This window comes from Arvicola amphibius, chromosome 15, assembly GCF_903992535.2.
Source record: "Arvicola amphibius chromosome 15, mArvAmp1.2, whole genome shotgun sequence".
Lineage (NCBI taxonomy): Eukaryota > Metazoa > Chordata > Mammalia > Rodentia > Cricetidae > Arvicola > Arvicola amphibius.
The window spans coordinates 33260254-33278867 of NC_052061.1; the positions used below are offsets into that span (position 1 = coordinate 33260254).

Consider the following 18614-nt stretch of genomic DNA (forward strand, 5'->3'; position numbering starts at 1 on the left):
CTCAGATAACATCAGCAGGAGTGGCTGGTGCTCCGTCACTTCTCCTGACAGACCTGGCTTCTAGACAGCCACTCCTGTAGCATCCAGGAGGGTCATGGGCTACAACCCAGGCCATAGTCCTCAGATCTGTACCACATGAGCTTTTGACAGCCAGGACAGGCATTTAGGCAAAGGCAGTATTATTGTATGCTTAGTTATGTGGGGGGAGGAATCCAGCCAGGCACAGCCAGTTCGTTATGACCTTTTCAGGTTCCCAGACCCTGAGCCAATACCTTATATCTCATTATCTTCAGCTTCTGCTTGCCTTTTGCGTCCCACTAGGCTTGGCATAGACTGGCTAGTCTCTGGAGTTAGAGAGTGGGCTTGGGATTCTTGGGTTCACACAGTCATGGAAGATATTAAGAGGTAGCTTTCGGATCTTCTGGTCTTTCTGTGGAGCCTGGGTCAACATACAGAAAGGATCTGGTGGTAGATGATCGAAGTTATAATAGTGTAGGCAGAGGGGTGGCACATAAAAAGAAAGCAAGGAGCATGGGCTAGGCCAGATGGCAAGGGGTTTACTGTGAAAGTATAGGTTTTACATGGTTAATGGGGAGGAGATCCAAATGAAGAGACAGGCACTGAGCCAAGTCATCCAGGGCCTTGAATGGCAGATCAAAAGTTTGATCTGGGAGTGGTGGTGCATACCTCAAAATGCTCAGAAATCTCAAGCAGGAGAATTTTTGCTGAGTTCAAGATTAGCTTATGTATGTTGTGAGTTCCAGGTCAACCAGGTCTCCATAGTAAGAGCCTGTCTCAGGAAAAAAAGCTAAGCCAGGCATAGTAGCACATGCCTTCAGATCTAGTACTCAAAAGACAGAGGCAGGCAGCTTTCTGTGAGTTTGAGTCTATGTATTAAGTTTCAGGGCAGCCAGGGCTATATAGTAAGACCCTGTGACAAAACAAATAAACTACAACAATAATCAAAAAAAAGGTAAGTTTGAAGTTTGGTCTGGCAAGATGGCTCAGGAAATGAGGATGTTTACTGCCAAGATAGACAACCTGAGTTTAATTCCTGGGAACCACATGGTGGAAGGAAAGAACTGGTACCTACTAATTGTCTTCTGACCTTTGTATGTGCATGCACACAAGATAGTTAAATGAAAAAAAAAAGATGAATGTTAAGCTGTGAGCCTAAAGTCTTCTAACAGAGCAAAGTATTCTTAGAAGGCCCTCTATCTACGACTGCAGGGTGGAAGGCAGAGTAGAGGTAAGGGGTACATGCAGACACACACATATGTATACACACACACACATACACACACAGACATACAAAGTTTTATACTGTCCCTCCCACTCACCTGGCTCATTGACAAATTCCCTGCCCCAGACAGGATGAAGACTAGCCTTACCCACACCCTCACTGGGCCTGACTGGTTTTAGCTGGAGTCACTGGCAAGGACTGCCCAGGAACCAGCTCATAAACACCAACCTAACACTATGAACCCCATGCCAGAGCTGCCTGCCTGTCAGGCAATGAATGTCCCAGCCCAGTGGCCCCAGATGGGAGATTAGGTGGACCCTCAGATGTCTGACAGGTAAACTGTAGGCAGCTGGTGCAGAACCATGGGCTGGCAGACTCCAGGGTACAGGGTGGGGCTGGGCAGGTGACCTTGGTACCTGGGTCTTGCCCAGTTTCTTTGCTGCTATAGCCTCTGGAGGAAAGTGTAGACCTTAACCATAGGGTCAGCTTCTCTGGGGCTCAGCAAACAGGTTAGGCAACAGGGCATGGAACCTAAAATCTGGGTAGGGTTTCCCTTACAGATAGGAACTGCAGGCTCCTCTAGGGATACAGGCTCCAGGAGGTCCTAAGAGTCCAGCATAACTAGCTTGGCTGGCCATAAGGGAGGCTATGGAGGACTAACTCCTGGAGGGACCGAGAAGTACCACAAGCCTTGGTGCTGGGAACCATTGGATTCTCTGAGAGCCTCTGTGCTGGACTCTATTCTTTCTTTCTTCCTCCCCCGTCTTTTTTATTTTCTTTTTCTTTTCCTCCCCCCCTTATTTCCCTCCCCCACCCCTCTCTTTTTCTTTTGAGACAGGATTTCTCTGTGTAATAGCTCTAGGTGTCCTGGCATCTGCTTTGTAAACCAGGCTGGTCTCAAAGATCTGCTTGCCTCTGCCTCCCAAGTGCTGGGATTAAAGGCATGTGCCACCACCACCTGGCCTCCAGGATTTTTCTTACTGCTGACTTATACTAGCTTTTTGTTTCCTGTGAGCTCTGTGGTCACCTGCAGATTCTCACTGAGCTCATCTTGCATAGTGTCAATGTGCTTGTGGGGCCCTGGGTCTCAGCTCGTCTCTCTTGGAATGGCAGGTCTGTGGGTCCAAGCCAGCTTGGAAGGAACACCTGAATATGGAAAGTTTTTCCTACCTTGCAAGCCCACCCACCCCAACTCGGAATAGTCCTTAGTATATGGATCCAGAGTCTCTGTGACCATGCTATGTATGGGACCTTAGGTGGTGTCTGAGTGAAGTTTCATGCAAAATTGTTACCCATGGGGTCTGCAAGATCGTGGGGGGGGGGGTGGGTGGGAAGGTATTGGAAAGAAACTGTGTGACCTTATGAATGAGAATTGGGAAAGACTTTGTATCTGGGGCTGACCTGTCCTTTCCTTATTCTCAGCGGATTCAATTTGCCTGGACAAAAAGTACTTGTTTCCGCTGGCAGCCCATGTACCTAATTATTGACTGTGAGGCCTGCGTTCACATAGGCGATAACCATCCTTCAGCAGGAACTGACCTGATAATTTGGTTCCTGCTGTTGATGCCAAGGGGCTGCCTGGGGGTGGGAGGAATAGTGTTCTACAAGGTGGGCTTATGGATTCAGTTCAGACCAATTGTGAATTCTGAGGATAACTTTCCCTCACTAGCCCTTGGATACCTGGTTTTCTGAGTCTAGGGAAGAGAAGGTTTCAGGAGACTAGGAGAAAAGGAAGGCAGAGCAGCAGGAAGAAGACAGAGCCCCCCCCCCAAGCTTGGTTGTCCAAAAGAAAGGGGTAGAAACCATGTACCTGAAGCAGACAGTAGGCCAGAAACTGTTTTGTCAACCTATATAGAAGTCAGCAAGCTACTGCTGGCTGAGTGGTTAGCGGTTGAAATTGGTGGATGTTTTGGTGCAGGGAAATTGTCGTAGAATGAGCTGACCCATCCTGACCATAGAAGGCTTAGAGGGAGGAAAGTAAACTGATAGGTTTCTTTTTCTTTTTTCTTTATGTTTGTGGATGTTTTTGTTTTTTTAATGTGCACTGGTGTCTTGCCTGTGTGTATGCCTATGTAAGGGTGTCAGGTTCCCTGTAAATGTAGTTGTGAGCCACCATATGGTCTCTGGGAATTGAACCCCAGTCCTCTGGAAGAGCAGTCAGTGCTTGTAACCACTAAACCATTTCTCCAGCCCCTGACTAGGTTCCTAACAAGTCCCCCAGCATTGCTCTCCTTGCTCTAAGCAAACACAGTTCTCTCTGCAGGCCTATCTGGAGTCATTCTACAAGTTCTGCACTCTGTTGGGTGGGACCACAGCTGATGCCATGTGTCCTATCCTAGAGGTGAGTGCCTGCCCTACCTCTCTGCCTTTTGTTTTCACTGATTCTTGCCAAGGGGAGCTCTGCCATGGTCTGGCTATTGTCTCCCTCATCTTCCCTCTGTCCTCACGTATGCACTGGCCCTGCAGTTTGAAGCAGACCGCCGCGCCTTCATCATCACCATCAACTCTTTCGGGACAGAGCTATCCAAGGAGGACCGTGCCAAGCTCTTTCCACACTGTGGCCGACTCTACCCTGAGGGCTTGGCTCAGCTGGCTCGGGCTGATGACTATGAACAGGTCAAGAATGTAGCTGATTACTACCCGGTGAGTGCCCTGGCTGACAAGATTTAGGTGACCATGTTGGCACCCCCAACACCCAGCAACATTCATACCTGCTTCTTCCCATTTCCTGACCAGGAATACAAACTGCTTTTTGAGGGTGCAGGTAGCAATCCTGGAGACAAGACCCTGGAAGACCGATTCTTTGAACATGAGGTGAGCACAGGGCCCTTGTGGAGCCTGCCCAGTTATAGGGAGGGTTGTGGCTTAGGGCTTATACTGCTGGCCACAGCCACCTGTCATCACACCTGCATCTGTCCACAGGTGAAGCTGAACAAGTTGGCCTTCCTGAATCAGTTCCACTTTGGTGTCTTTTATGCCTTTGTGAAGCTTAAGGAACAGGAATGTCGCAACATCGTGTGGATTGCTGAGTGCATCGCCCAGCGCCATCGCGCCAAGATCGATAACTATATCCCCATCTTCTAGCATTCTTACCCAAGGTTCCCAAATGCACTGTGTGTGTCTTTGTATGCTGTGGTGAAGCCCATGGCTCACTTGTCTGACCTGGTGAGGTGTAGCACGTTGTCCTGGGGTTGCTCAGTTTCCATGATCCCCTCTGGGACTGCTCTTAGGCCTAAAAGGGATTAGGGACCTCTCCCCTGATGAAGAATGGACCAAGATCCCTCCAGGGCAAAGAGCCCCAGCCCTCCGTTTACAGCCACTGACATATCTAAGGAACTTGTGTCACTTTCATGTCCCTCCCTTACCTGAGAACCCCTGGCAGTGTGAGCCTCCTTCTCCCTCTGTGGCTCATTCCCAGAGCAATAGCCCTTGGAAAGATTAAAGAGTGTGTGTCTTTGGGGTGTGGGGGAAGTAGCTTTGTAGCCCTCTCCTTCAGCTCTGCCCCTCTGAGACAATAAAATCCTCTCTTTAAAAAGTTTCCTGTCTGCTGCCTCTTTTAAATCCTAGCACCTTGCCTCCGACTTTCTTCATCACTGCACCCTGATTGAGCCCCACCTGCAGTCAGCAGCCACAGTGTCAGGGGAGTCCCTGGAAGAGGCTCTTCCTGCTAGGAGCTCAGGCAGAGACAGGCTGAGGTGGGGCTTGTTAGAGAAGAGTGTATCTTTTCTCTGTGGGCAGACCTCCCTAACTGCTTCACCAAGCCCTGTAACTCCCCAAATTGGCCATTACCTTCATCTCACTATGCAGAAAGCCAGGTATCGGGATAAGTGATTTGTTTGCCTGAGGTTGTAGAAGAGGGATATGGACCACCACGGAGTGCCTGGGAGACCCAGTCAGGCCCCCTGCTGGTCCCAGGTTCTCCCAGGCAGTTCCCAGTCACTGCCACATAATCACACCCTGTCACCCAGGCAACCAGGCAGCCACTCCTTCAAACATTGATCTCCATTCTAGGAGAAATAAAAATGTGTTTTTATTTTAAATGCCAATGGCCAGGCAAGTACAATATACAGCTTCCCTATGGCTTGGGAGCAAGTAGTTGGGGACCTAATTCTTGAACCAGTCAAGAGGCAGTTGGGATTTACTCTGAACTTGTAGCACTGAGGCACTGGTGCCAAGAGAATCCTGAGGAGGTGCCCTCTGGCCTTCTTCGGTTTACAGAGAAATGGTCTGTGCATCCTATCAAAGGCTACAGATAATCTTGTAAACTCTGCATCCAGCTGGGTTCCCCAAAGCTGCAGTATGGAACATTGTGCCCAGTAGGGTCTGTGTGGGTTCATGAAGCAGTAGAGAGATTCAGAGGCTCACTAGCAAACTTCAGCTTCCCAGTCCTAGACTAGGCATCAGCAATGGAGTCTGGGCTTTTCTTAACACAAATTCTAGGGCAGTGGTTATCAACCTTCCTAATGCTGCAACTCTTTAATACAGTTCCTCGTGATATGGTGACCTCCACCCAGAAGATTATTTTTGTTGCTACTTCATAACTGTAATTTTGCTACTGTTATGAATCATAATGTAAATATTCTTGGAGATAGAAATTTGTCAAAGGGGTCAGACCCACAGTTTAAAAACTGCTGTTCTGGGGCAAGGTTGAGGGGCTTATAATGGCTAGGAAAGAAGGCCAAGGGCTCATGGAGCCTTTCCTGTTGGAGCACTTAGGCCATCTGTGGCTCACTGAGCTGCCGCTAAGGAAGGGTTTGGGTCCTGGGATGGGCCCTGAGCAGGAGCAGGGCCAGGTTGGCCAGGCCTCAGTGCTCGGGGCAGACAGTGATTGATGAAGAAATTCTGCAGGAAGCGGCGCCGCAGGCCCTCTGGCAGGTAGTGGTGGATGAAATACATGATCATCAGGCCACGGCCTGGGTAATAGCGGCGGCGTGGCTGAGCTGCCAGCAGTGCATCGATGATGGCATCTACAACCGGGCTGAGGTCAGACACCGCCATGCTGAGCGAATGCAGGAACTGCCCATGCAAGTGCTCGATGTAGTCTTCACCGTAGGCCTGCAGCAGCTCTCCAGGCAGGCTGGCCAGCAGCAATTGCTTGCGCTTCTCCCAGAGGTTCACATTGGTCACTGACTCTGAAGAAGGGACGGCAAGGTCAGAAGACAGCAGCTGGAGGAGCCGGAGGCCCCTATTGAAGGTGAACTGTGCCTATAACCAGAGCCACACCAGATCCTCAGACCACATGCACGTCCCATCCCAACCCTGACCCTCACCTGTCTTGAAGCAGCCAGGCTGGATAATGCTGACCTTGATACCCCAGGGAAGCAGTTCACAGCCAAACGTGTCCATAAGCAGTGCCACAGCCGCCTTGGAGGTGCCATAGGCTGCCAGGCAGGGGTACGGCATGTCTCCTGGATAGAATGAGGAAGAGGCTGTTCAGCCTTGGCCAGGGGTTCCCCAAACTGCTCTTCACCTGACAGCAGCTCCTTTACTACTGTGCCTCAGAGCGGAAGGGCACTTACCTGCTGGGCTGCCAACGGTCACAATCCGTCCCCTTGAGTGACGCAGGAGTGGCAGGAGGCCCTTGGTCAGCTCAAGTGTACCGAAGAAGTTCACCTCCATGCAGTTTCGGAAAGTTGCCACTGGAGACAGCTCCACGTCAGCCACTACGCTGTTGAGGCCAGCGTTGTTAACCAGACCCCACAGGCCTGAGGGCACAAAAGCAGGCGGGAAGCTTCAGGGCAGCAGACATGTAGTCCCTGCCTCCCTCACACTCACCCAGCCATGCCCAGCCCTAATGGAGCCACTTCTGCTAACCAGTGCCTGTGGTGTGAGTCTTGGTGAGTTCCAGCACATGGCGGATGTCCTCTGGCTTGGTCAGGTCCATCTTCAGCAGCTTTAAGCGAGGGGAACAGCAGGCACGCAGTTCTAGGGCACCAGGGCCATTCAAGTCCAACACAGTGGCCAGCACCATGAAGCCCATGGCATCCAGTTTCTTAGCTGCCTCCTTGCCAAAACCAGTGTCACAACCTAACCAGAGTAAGATAGCCAATGATCTTCACAATGGCCCAGCCCAGCCCAAGACAAGCAAAGGATCACTAGCATCCGGGTGGAATCTAGGCTCCTGAACACTCAACTCTCCTTACAAATAAATGTTAGAAGTTTGTCCTCTTGACTGAGCCCTGAACATCATCAATTTTGTGACAGCTGTCACCTCCCTGATTCCCTACAGCTAATCCCTCAAGTGTGACTGATAAACTTTATAGAAGAAACAGAGACCTAAGCTGGCCCTATCTTGTCTCCTGAATTTACTGCCTAAGCCAGAGGGATATTTTTCAAAAGAAAAAAAATGACAGTATCACTGCTGCAGCTAATTCCCAGAGGCTTTGTTTCCTCAGGATCCCGGGGCCTTAGAGTAAAGCCACAGCGCTCTGATGACATCATCCTGGCCCTGTTCAACCTGAGCACTCCTATCAGCCTCGATTATTATTATTATCAGTCCCCTATTATTCCAGGCTCAAATTGGAGCTCCATTCCCAACTTCCCCTTGAAATCTGCCCTTGGAATTCCAATCACTGACTTTGGCCATATATGTTTGCTGAACCTCAGACCACTTCCCTCTCAGGACAGGAAGCATGCACGGTAAGTGAAGAAAACAGACCTGCACTGGAATCCCTTCCCACACCACTAAGTGTGATCTGAGGTCGGCTACCACTCATGGAGGCTTCATTTTCTTGTCCTTGGTATGCAGAGATAAGAACCACCAGGCAAGGCCCCAGTGTGGGGGTCCCTGGTACTGATAAGCCCTTGCTTCCTTGATGGTTTCCATTCTGATCCTGGCTCTGTGGGTGGCCAGTGAGAGGAGGAGGAGGGCCAGTGAAGGAGGAGGTGCTGTGGAGCCCGCCAGCCCCGAGGTCCTGCTGAGCAGAAAAGCTGCTTTGCAGCTCGGCTTCCCCACTCCTGGACAAACAGCACCCCTCCTCGTCTCAGCCCCGCCCCCTATGCTGAGAGGAGAACAAAGCTGGGCAGGGGGCTGCAAACTGGGCTTTGTGTGGCTGGAGCCTGCCAGCCTGTGTTGAGGGGTCCTTCTCAGGCAAATCTGACTGGGGGAGGGGACTGCGTGTGCACAAATACACACACTTGCCTCTGCTCCCTTCTGGAGCAGTTAGCACTCCACCAAAGCCTGACAGAGCTTTAGCTCTGGGGTCCCAGCAGTCACCCCCACATCTTACCCTCTTGCTCACAGGCAGAGATCCCTAACCTGCCTGGATGTTCACACATGAGCTTGACCCGTCACCCATCCACACAAAGATCTACACATGCATGCATACAAGGTTCCTTCCACACCAAACAGTCCAAACTTAACTCCATGGCTGAGCTGTGGAGTGGATTTGACAAACAGCTCTTGGGCATTCTCAGGGAGGAATGAGAGACAGCTCTGCAGGCAGAAGGCTCAGTGTACTTGGCAGGGTGGCCAGGACCCGGTCACTTAAGTGCCTTGCTGCTTGGTGGTGACTGGGAAAACCCCAGAATTTGCAGGCATCAGGAAGCTAGCCACCAACTTCCGGTCTTACACAGGAGTAGGCTGGGCAGTCCTCACTCCCAAACGCTGAGCTTGGAAGAGATGAAGGGAGCCCAGGTCACAGAAAGCATCCCACTTCTCACCTCTTGCTGGAGCTCAGGACTAGAACTGACTGCAGAACTGAAGACCTAAGTGAGGTCTTAGGAAAGACTGCCTCGCCCGGCCAGTAGAACCTGAAATGGCCTAGGACCTGGTGAAATAGCTCAGATGAGAGAACAGGAAGGGATCCTATAACCTAGTCCCTGCTGCGTTCCAAGAGAGTTTGGTAGCTTTCCTTCCTCAGCCTCTTGACACTGGGGTTCCCTGAGGCTTCCCACTCACCCTGGAAGTTTCTTCCATCTTCCTCTGCTGAAGGCCATCTGTGCCACCCTCGCCTACCTTAGTACAGTCTGCTTTCTCACCTGACCTTCAGGTCTCCTCCCAAGGAAATTTCACATCCACCACAGCCCGCCTGGTTATTGACTATTCCCCTTCCCAAATCCTATGTGTATTCCTGTCTTAAGCCTTTGTCCCACACCCTTTCTGTGATCCAAGACACCCTTCATATTCCACCTGTCTCCACCCAACGTCCTCCAAGGCCCAGTTCAAGGATTTCCTCCTAAATTCTCCCAGCCCCATCCGATCATGCAGACCACCCATAAAGGACCAAGATCTCTGAACCGCCATGGTGGTTGGGGAAGAAATAAGGCTGCCCCTCCTCCCATGCAATGGACCAATGCCCCCTGGCCTTCCTCCCCCTCCCCATTTCCTGCTGGGTTTGCAGCCCCCCTTCCCCTTCCCTCCCTCTGATGACAGATTTATTCCCTGCTCCAGACAAAGAGAGCTCAGCCAGGCACCAGAGACACCTGAGTCCAGCACTCCAAAGCCTCTTTCCCGGGGCACCCAGGACTAGGCAGGATGAAGCGCTAGGTGCAGACTGCTGCAGTTTTGGCAGTGGGTAACTGGATCTAAGCAGCAGCTATTATCCAGCTGCTGTGACCTCAGGCGGTTCAGAGCTCCAAGGATTCCAGCCAGTGGAGGTCAGGAGGAGCAGCACTCGCGTCTGAGCGCTCTGTCTCTAGAGAACAGCCGATAGTGTGTTCCAGTGACGTGGGGACGCTAGGCAGAGTTCAAGGGATGGCATTCTCCTTTCTCGGGTCTTCTGTCCCTTAGAGTACTGTCCTCTGCTCCACACCTGGTCTCTTAGGGACCAGCACTGTATAAACTCTGTCTCTCCTCTCCTCGGTCACTCGTTTTCTTTGAGCACCTGCCCACTCCCTACCTAACTTTCCCTCCTACACTCCCCGCGGTCGCAGGTAGTTAACCCGGACTTGGTGAGGTGCCCGGAGCTTCCTACTTGGCGCACTCTTTTGCATCTCGGAATGAAGGACTCTCACTTCTGCGCTGCGGAGTCCGCCTTGATGGAGCCCAAGGGAATCCCTCTAGGTGTACGGTCCCGCCCTCCAGCCTAGAGTCCCTGCGCTCTGCGCACTCACCGGTGATGAGCACCGCGCGAGTGGCCACGGGCAGGAGAGGAGGGCGCGCCAGGCGGGACAACGCGATCCAGCCAGCAGCAGCTAGCACCACGAGTGCCGCCGGCGGGGGCAACAGGCGCTGGCACAGCCAGTCCAGCGCGGCCAGCAGCGCCAGCGCCGCCAACAACGGGCGGCCCAGACGCAGGTCTGAGCGCAGCAACTGTAGCAGCGCGCGGGCGGCCACTAGCAGCCAGGCGCCGCCCGACGGCCAAGGCCAGCGCTCCATGACTGCGGGGCCGGGCCGGGCTGGGGCGGGGCGGGGGCCGGGTTGGGGAGCGCGGAGAGGGACTCAGGGCCAGGACACGGAGTATAGAAACCACGGCCTGGGGTAGGAGGGATATTCGCTTTTTTTGCGGGCCCTCGGACCCAGCTTATAAAGCGCCCCCGGGGGCGGGGTGGGGGCGGGGCGAAGGCGGGGCTGGGGTGGGCTTTCCTGCACTTCTATCTCGGCACCCCAAGCCGGGCAGGTGCCCCCCTCCCGCCCCCGCCCCCTCTGCTAGATCCGCTTTCGAAGAAGCCGGAACAAAGTCCCAAGTTGTTGCACGAGGCGGAACCGTCAGACGCCGGCTTCTCCAGGGAAAGGGCCAGTCTGCCCAACCCTGTTCCCTGCATCTCATTCACTCCTGCGCACCTACTGGCACGCCAAGGGCTCTGAGCCTCTGCGCTCAGGTGTGCACACTCTGCTCACGCTTCCTCAGAACACCTAACTACATGCACACACACACACACACACACACACACACACGCACGGACGCTCACACACACACACACACACATCAACTTTCATTCAAGTATTCCACATTAATATCGCTGTTGCTGCCATGATCCAGAACACTGCGTGGAGCCAGCCAGAGTCGGCTCCCAGCCACACCCACGGTGCCATGGCCTTGGGTCTCTGGTGCACACACCCAAATTTGCACTCTTGTCTGAGAAGTTCGCAGCCGTAGTTAGAGGAGAAGGGTGACCGCGAGTCGGAATTCTTGGGAGTTTCTGTTTCACCTCCCCGCTTTCTTCCAGAGTCTAGAACTGGGGACACCACACAAGTGTATGTGTGTGGGTACGAGTGAGAAGTCAAAGGAACATCAAAGTCTCCTTTTACGTGCTCTTCACCCACCCTCTCCCCAAGAGCCAAGCTAATGGGAACACCTGGAAGAAGTGTCAGGACAGGGTGGTCCCTGACCTGCTACCCTGAATCCTCAGGGGATGATATAAGTACTGTGTGGGTGCACTTCCCTCCCTGTGTGTATGAAGGTCCTTGTTTGTGTGTGGCCTGGCACCCCCTGCCACCCCCGTGTCTGGCACTCTGTGCTTAACATGTGTGCCAGGGCTCTGGCAGGCGTTGGGGGTTAGTGCCAATAGCTGGGTGCCAGGCCCTATGCAGAGAGTAGGCACAGACCATGGCAGTGGAGATCCCTGCTTCTGTGGACCTCCAGATCTTGCTCAGTTCCTCATGGGTCCCGAGAGGCTGTGGACTCCTTATCACAGCATGTCCTTTGGTTCATTCTCTCTCCTGTATCCAGACTCTGTCCCCAGTTTCACAAAAACATTCTTTCCAAAGCCGCTCTTCTATTCAGGCATGGGCTCCTGATGGGGCAGAGAAATTTCTAAGAAGGAACTGGAGTCCAGACCCACTTGAGGGGAGGCACTCCGGGTGGAGACCCTGTCTCCACTCAGAACCATTCATCTGCTTCCATCTACCGCCCCTCTGTAAATATGAACGATGGTGGAACCCTGGCCTGGGTGGCAGGATTTGCCTGAGTGGGGGGTGTGTGTGTGCCTGACCTTGGGTATGTGGCCTTGTTCTTTTGTTTCTACGTACTGTGTCCATAGGGTTCTGTGCCCTGTGTTGTGATCTTACATGTGTAGGTGTGTGTGTGGTATGAGTGTTTCATATAGCTCTCCTTCTATCTGGGTCATCTTCTTCTAAGATTCAGGGAAGCAATCCTTTTCCCAAACCACTGGTGTCTGTCGTCCAGGCCCAGAGGAGAACAATGTCCCCCGCTTTAACTGTAAAAGTTGCATCCATCAGCGCTCCCAGATCTGGCTACCCTCCTTAGACTCCAACTACAGTTTCCCCAGTCTCAGCCCCTTTAAGGACTTCTGTGGTGGAAAGGGGAGAAAAACGGCCGAGTCCTAGGGGACTGTCATGTTTGCTCACAGTACCAGTACTCAAAGCAAGGTTAGACAGGGATGAGGAGAGAGAGAGACAAGATGAGGAGTCTGGGAAGCAGGGCTCCATGCTGCTCCTGTGAAGTGCACGAGGAAGCCCAGGGTTGGGTGGGAGAGAGATGGGCTTGAGAGTAGACGAGGTAGCGGGAATTGCCTTTGACTGTGGAGCACAGGGGGGCTAGGCTGCTTCTAGGACGGTGCACACTTTGGGCGGGACTCTTCTGAGTCTTGATGAAATTGCACTACCTGTCCCGTTTATATGACACCTGCTTCCCCCACCCCAAACATCCCCTTTCGTAAGTCAAGAGACCACGGCCCCTCCCTCCTAGGATCTGTACTGCAAATCCCTGTGGCCTCCCCAGCCACTGACCCTTCCCCTCCTCAGGTGGAGGTGCTATAGAAGTGGAAGGTGTTTCAGGATAGTCATAACTGGGAGGGGCCAACCCAGCCCTGTCTGAGGCCTGGTGCCAGCTTGAGCCTGCCTTGGGGTAGAGAACCAACTTCTGCCAGAATCAGGAATCTGGCCTGGTAGGGGCCTCCGTGGGAGAGGAGTGGGGGTGGGTGGGGTGAGCAGAGGGCAGGAACCCCAGCAGATAAGGCAGGATCTAGAAGGGCAGGTTAATGGAGGGTAGCCAGGAGTAGAGCTCCCAGAGCCACCTGGTTCCAAGCGCTCTGACGGCAGTCTTAACCCTTTGTCCCAACTCCCAGCCCCAACCTCACTCTTTTGATCAGAAGCCTGGTTAGCCAACCATAGCATGCCCCTGGCTCTGGAGGACCAAGGGTCTGTAACTAGAATAGAAAAGGCTGGCCGCTCTCTGCTTTGGTGACCAGTGACTCACTAGCACCATCTGCTGACTTCCTGGGAGGGTGCATCTGTAAAAAACAGATTGAACTCAGATGCAGCCGGATTCTAGGGAGCCCTACCTTACCCTGTATGACACTCGTGCACCCCCTCTCCTCTCTCCTGGGGCACAGAGGCAGAGGCACCCCATTTCCTGCCAATGACTAGTTCTTTTGTCATGTTCTAGACCTGACCCCACACTGCTGTCAAAGATAGCAAGTTTCTTTCCATATGAGGTATTTCAGTTCTGAGCCTCGTGCATACCAGGTTAAGACTGAACAACATTCTCAATCGCTCGTGTGCACATGTGGAGGTCAGAGGTCAACATTGGATGTCATCCTCTGTGGCTCTACCCCACTGAGCCTGGAGCTCACCAATTAATTCAGCTAGACTGGCTGGTCAGAAAGCCCCTGGGACTCACCTGTCTGTACTCCTCTGAGCACTGGAGTTCCAGATGTCATCACCAATCCTAGCCGTTGTGTGGGTTCTAGAAAACTAAACTTGGGTCTTCTTTCTTGCACAGTGAACACTTCACCCACAAGACCATCTCCCCAACCCCGATATAGCACATTTTTATTGATTTCCTGCTAGGTGCCAGGTCCTGTGCTTGAACCACAGATGGACCCATGGGCCACTGGCCACTCCCTAGCAGCCTCTCTCACTGGCAATCTCAATCCTGCATCCTTTATCTTGAACTGCTTTGTAGACCAGGCTGGCCTCGAACTTACAGAGATCCGCCTGCCTCTGCCTCCCGAGTGCTGGAAGTAAACAATTTACCACCACCGTCGGCTCAGACATTGTTTCATGGGCCTTCCTCTCTTAGCCACTCTTATCTAAGGTTATTTTAGTTGCCACTGCTCCTTTCTATTCTCCCAGGTTAGCCCAGGGGCAGCTCCTACTCCTGCCCTCACCGGGCCACCTGTTCGTGCATCTCAGGCCCATGTCTGCCGTCAACTGTCCCAGTCTCCTGGCATCTGTTCCTCTGGCCTCTCTTGACTGCCCAGCTCTGTTTCTCTTTGATGCTGCTGTTCCTCCTAGCTCTCTGCCCTTCCGCAGCCTTCCTCATAAACTTGTCTTCCGTGTGCCTGAGCGTCTGGTTGTGGAGGCCTCACACTCACCTCCTCCACCCATGAGCTCATCTTCCTACACACATGCTGCCGACACCCACACGCCGGCTCTCCAGCCAAGGCCTCCCTCTTGACTCCAGGCCCACGCATCCAGCTGCCCTGGATGCCTCCCTTGGACAGCACAGGCCACTTGCACTCAACATGTCCAAAGTTGGTGTCTTCATCTTCCTAAATCTTCTTCCTAGAATGCCCTTCCCTCCATGCACTGGCCTCCAGATTTCTTATGTTCTGAGCTCTGGGATAGGTGTGGAAGCCCCATGACAACCCCTTTTAGTAGGTCTGATTAGCAACATTTTACCTTCAAGAGAACAGAGGCTAAGGGCCCTCTCAGGCCCAGCCTCAACACTTAAATCAGGTTTAAGTGCAAAATCTGTGATTTTGAGAACCACATCAATACAGAGCTGTGTTTACCACAGGTGGTCTTGTGGACTTCTTTCTTCTTCTTCTTCTTCTTCTTCTTCTTCTTCTTCTTCTTCTTCTTCTTTTCTTTTCTTTTCTTTTCTTTCGCGTTTCTCTGTGTAGCTGTTAGAACCTGTCCTGGAACTTACTCTGTAGGCCAGGCTGGCCTTGAACTCACAGAGATCCACCTGTCTCTGCTTCCCGAGTGCTGGGATTAACTACGTGCACCACCACCGTCCAGCATGGACTTCATTTTATGGGCTAAAGAGAACATGGTGTGATATTGAGCAAAGACCTCTGGCCAGGAAGTAGATTTGGGAAGAAGATGTAGGTCTGTCTGGAGTCTTGTCTGCAGCCAGGTAAGGGACAGGAACAGAGGTCTTGTGTAGACAAACCCAGCCTAGGATGTCTGTAGATGTATGCAAGGAAGGGCTGAAGTCAGAGACAGTCGGATGCTTGTGGGCTAATATGGCATAGGAGGCCTGGAGATTACTAACTCACTTCTGAATATCCTCCATGCACGCCAAAACCCCGCTCACTTTTCAGAGCTACCCTACTCATTGTGAGCACCTGGGGAATTTGCCCCTTGGTGACCTGGGGGAGGAGCATCACCTGGATTCCCAGGCTTTTTTTCTGTGATGCTCTCCTGAATTATTTTATGGCCTCCAAGATTGAAAGCAGATGTTTAGGGAGTAGGGACCCAGAAAGTAGGAAACATTTTGTGCTCTGCAGAATTTTCTGGATCAGCCCCGGGGAAAGCAAGGCCCCGCTGAGGGCCTGGGGAGACTAATGAGACTCCGAGTCAGATCCTCTGGGTCCTCAACTAACTGAGAATTAGTCGTAATCTTTTCACTTTTGTGTCCCCGCATGCCAGTCCTGTTCCACTGGACTTTTCTGTTCTCCCAGCATCTCAACACTGATCCCAGCCTCTTGATTTACCTAAGAACGTGGACTCAAAGAGCTAAGTGCTATCTATGCCCTTGTCAGGGTTTCTTAATCTTTCCCACACATAGCCTTCTTTACCCAAGGACAAAAAGGATTTATGTTTTTTTTTTTTTTTTTTGGTAGGGGCACAAGGTCTCGCTATGTAGCCTGGGTTGGCCTGAAGCTTGTTATGTAGACCAGGCTGGCCTAGGACTCAGAAATTCACTAGTCTCGGTTCCACGAGTGTGCTGGAATTAAAGGTGTGGACCACCATGTCTAGCCACTTAAAAATGTTTATCTGATCCTAGATATAGCTATGTTAAATAGGTACACTTGCCAGATTTGGTGGTGCATGCATTTAATCCCAGTACTCGGGAGGCAGAGGCAGGTGGATCTCTGAGTTTGAGGTCTACAAAGTGAGTTCCAGGACTCCCAAGGCTACACAGAGAAACCCCGTCTTGATAAAAAAAAAAAATAGGTATACAAATCAAGCATTTACTGATAATAAGTCATTAAAATTCATTTGAGAATAATTATTTGGTGTATAGATAATTTTATCATTACTAAAGAGGAGTGAAAATTTGTATGCTAATGAAGTATAAATATTTGTTAATTTTTACATAAAGAATTAAATCTTGGGCTGGGTGGTGGTGGCGCACGCCTTTAATCCCAGCACTCGGGAGGCAGAGGCAGGTGGATCTCTGTGAGTTCAAGGCCAGCCTGGTCTACAGAGCTAGTTCTAAGACAGGCTCCAAAGCTACAGAGAAACCCTGTCTCGAAAAACAAACAAACAAACAGAATTAAATCTTGGTTGAATTATTATTATTATTTTGTTTTTTCAAGACAAGTTTTCTCTGTATAATAGCTGTATCTGTACTGGAACTCGATTTGTAGATCAGGCTGGCCTCGAACTCACAGACTCACAGAGATCTGCCTGCTTCTGCCTCCTGAGTGCTGGGATCAGAGGTGTGTGTCAAAAAGCCCAGCTGAATTTTTCTGTTTTTAAATATATATTTAAACTTTTTTATTTATCTGTGTATGTGTGTGCATGTGTGTGTGTGTGTGTGTGTGAGAGAGAGAGAGAGAGAGAGAGAGAGAGAGAGAGAGAGAGAGAGAGAGAGAGAGAGAGAGAGAGAGAGAGAGAGATCTGGAGGTGTGTGTGAATGCCACAGCACACATCTGGAAGTCAGAGGACATTTCTGAGGACTCAGTTTTAACCCTTCATGTGGGTGGAGAGGACCAAAATCAGGGCATTAGACTTGTGCAGCTAAGCCACCTTGCCTGCTGTTTTTGTTTGTGAGATAGTTCTATAGTTACTATGTAACTCTATATAGCAGGCTGGCCTTGAGTTTATGGCAATCCTCTTGCTTCAGCTTCCAGGTCCTGGGATTACAGGTGTGAGCAGTTTCAGCAGAGAAACCTTGCCTCAGAAAAAAAATTGAGACAAGGTTTCACTATGTTCCTGACTATCTTGGAGCTTTCTCTGTAGACCAGGCTGGCCTCAAACTCACAGAGATCCACCTGCCTCTGCCTCCCGAGTGCTGGGATTAAAGGCGTGCGCCACCACCGCCCGGCTAAAAGCATTGTACTCTTGTCAAATTTTTCTCAGCTCCTCCAGTCAGTGAACCTGTATGGTGTTTCTACTATAGTTTAAGAAGCTGGGCTCTGGGGCTGAAGAGATGGCTCATGAGCACCGACTGCTCAGGTTTTATAAAGGGTAACATGGATGTTCTTGTTAATAAAATGTAGCCCATTGCCTCCCTTCGCACAGGCTACCTTGACCTCACGTTTTTACGGTTATTCTTTTGCTTACTGTTGTTCCTTTTTAGGGTTTGCTGAAGATGACGACACATAGACCAATTAGCAAGGGATGGTCAGGTATAACGGGGTTTAGGACCTGGGTTCAATTCCCAGCACCCACATGGCTGCTCACAACTGTCTGTAACTCCAGTTCCAGAGGACCTGACACCCCCACACAGACATACGTTCAGAGAAAACACTAATGCTTATAAAATAAAAATTTTTTAAATAGCAAAAAAGAAAAGAAAAAGAAAGGAAGGAAGGGAGAGAGGGAGGGAGGGAAGGAAGGAGGAAGGGGGAGAGAGAGAGAGAGAGAGAGAGAGAGAGAGAGAGAGAGAGAGAGACTGGGTCCTATACATCTATACATCTATATTCTGCCCTTAACGGGGAGCCCACTCCGCCCTGGCCTTTAGTTAAAGGAGGTGGGCATACACCGGGAGCCGTCCCCAGGAGAAAAGCTATCATTTTTTTCCCCCATTCTGGATCAGAAACAAGTCTCCCAAAGCGGAATTAAGGCAACTGGATGTTTACAGCTAATTCCAAAGCGGCTTCTTTACAGCCGCGATCGCCTTCATTTAGGCCCTTTCTTGCTAGAACAACTGCAACAGATACAAAACTCGGTTGCTTGGCTGGCTGGTGTCATTTATTTGCATATACATAATTCCACCCTTGGTGGCTAATATGACCCTGGGGAAGCACAAGCTGCTGTCTTCTGATTGCTGGTGGGGAGGCCTGTATGTGCTATGTGCTCTTTTTTTTTTTTTTTCTTTTTTTTACAAACTGAAACCAGATGGAAGGGTTTTGTTCATAGTCTTGCCTCCAGTTCTCTCCAGCGAATTCCACGAAAAGGCAACCACCTATGAGCGGTGCCGTTCTCTGTGGAGGTCTCTCACCACTGGTATGCAAATAATGAGCAGGACTGGTGTTTCTAACCGTAAAAAGGGGGGTGGGTGGGTGGGAGGTGGGGGGGGGTCGTTCTGTGTCCCGAGATTTTCCAGGATGCAAGGCCATCTGCTGG

At 51.3% G+C, this 18614-nt stretch overlaps 2 protein-coding genes across 2 annotated transcripts in view; one reads left to right on the top strand and one right to left on the bottom strand.

The window, feature by feature from the left end:
* The window catches only part of Atp6v0d1 (ATPase H+ transporting V0 subunit d1), a 44678-nt gene extending 39897 nt beyond the window's left edge, over positions 1-4781 (top strand). Inside the window, exons 5-8 of the mRNA XM_038312421.1 lie at positions 3507-3584; positions 3710-3886; positions 3980-4057; positions 4166-4781. Of these exons, the coding sequence (XP_038168349.1) occupies positions 3507-3584; positions 3710-3886; positions 3980-4057; positions 4166-4327 (495 nt within the window). The 3' untranslated portion in view covers positions 4328-4781. The remainder of the gene's footprint in view (positions 1-3506; positions 3585-3709; positions 3887-3979; positions 4058-4165) is intronic.
* Positions 4782-5663: 882 nt separating this feature from the next.
* Positions 5664-10562, bottom strand: Hsd11b2 (hydroxysteroid 11-beta dehydrogenase 2). Its single transcript, XM_038313226.1, has 5 exons — positions 10298-10562; positions 7058-7270; positions 6763-6948; positions 6514-6651; positions 5664-6375 (listed from the first exon to the last, which is right to left on the bottom strand). Exons 1-5 carry the CDS (start codon positions 10560-10562, stop codon positions 5972-5974), a joined length of 1206 nt encoding a protein of 401 aa, XP_038169154.1. The 3' UTR covers positions 5664-5971.
* Positions 10563-18614: the final 8052 nt, after the last annotated feature.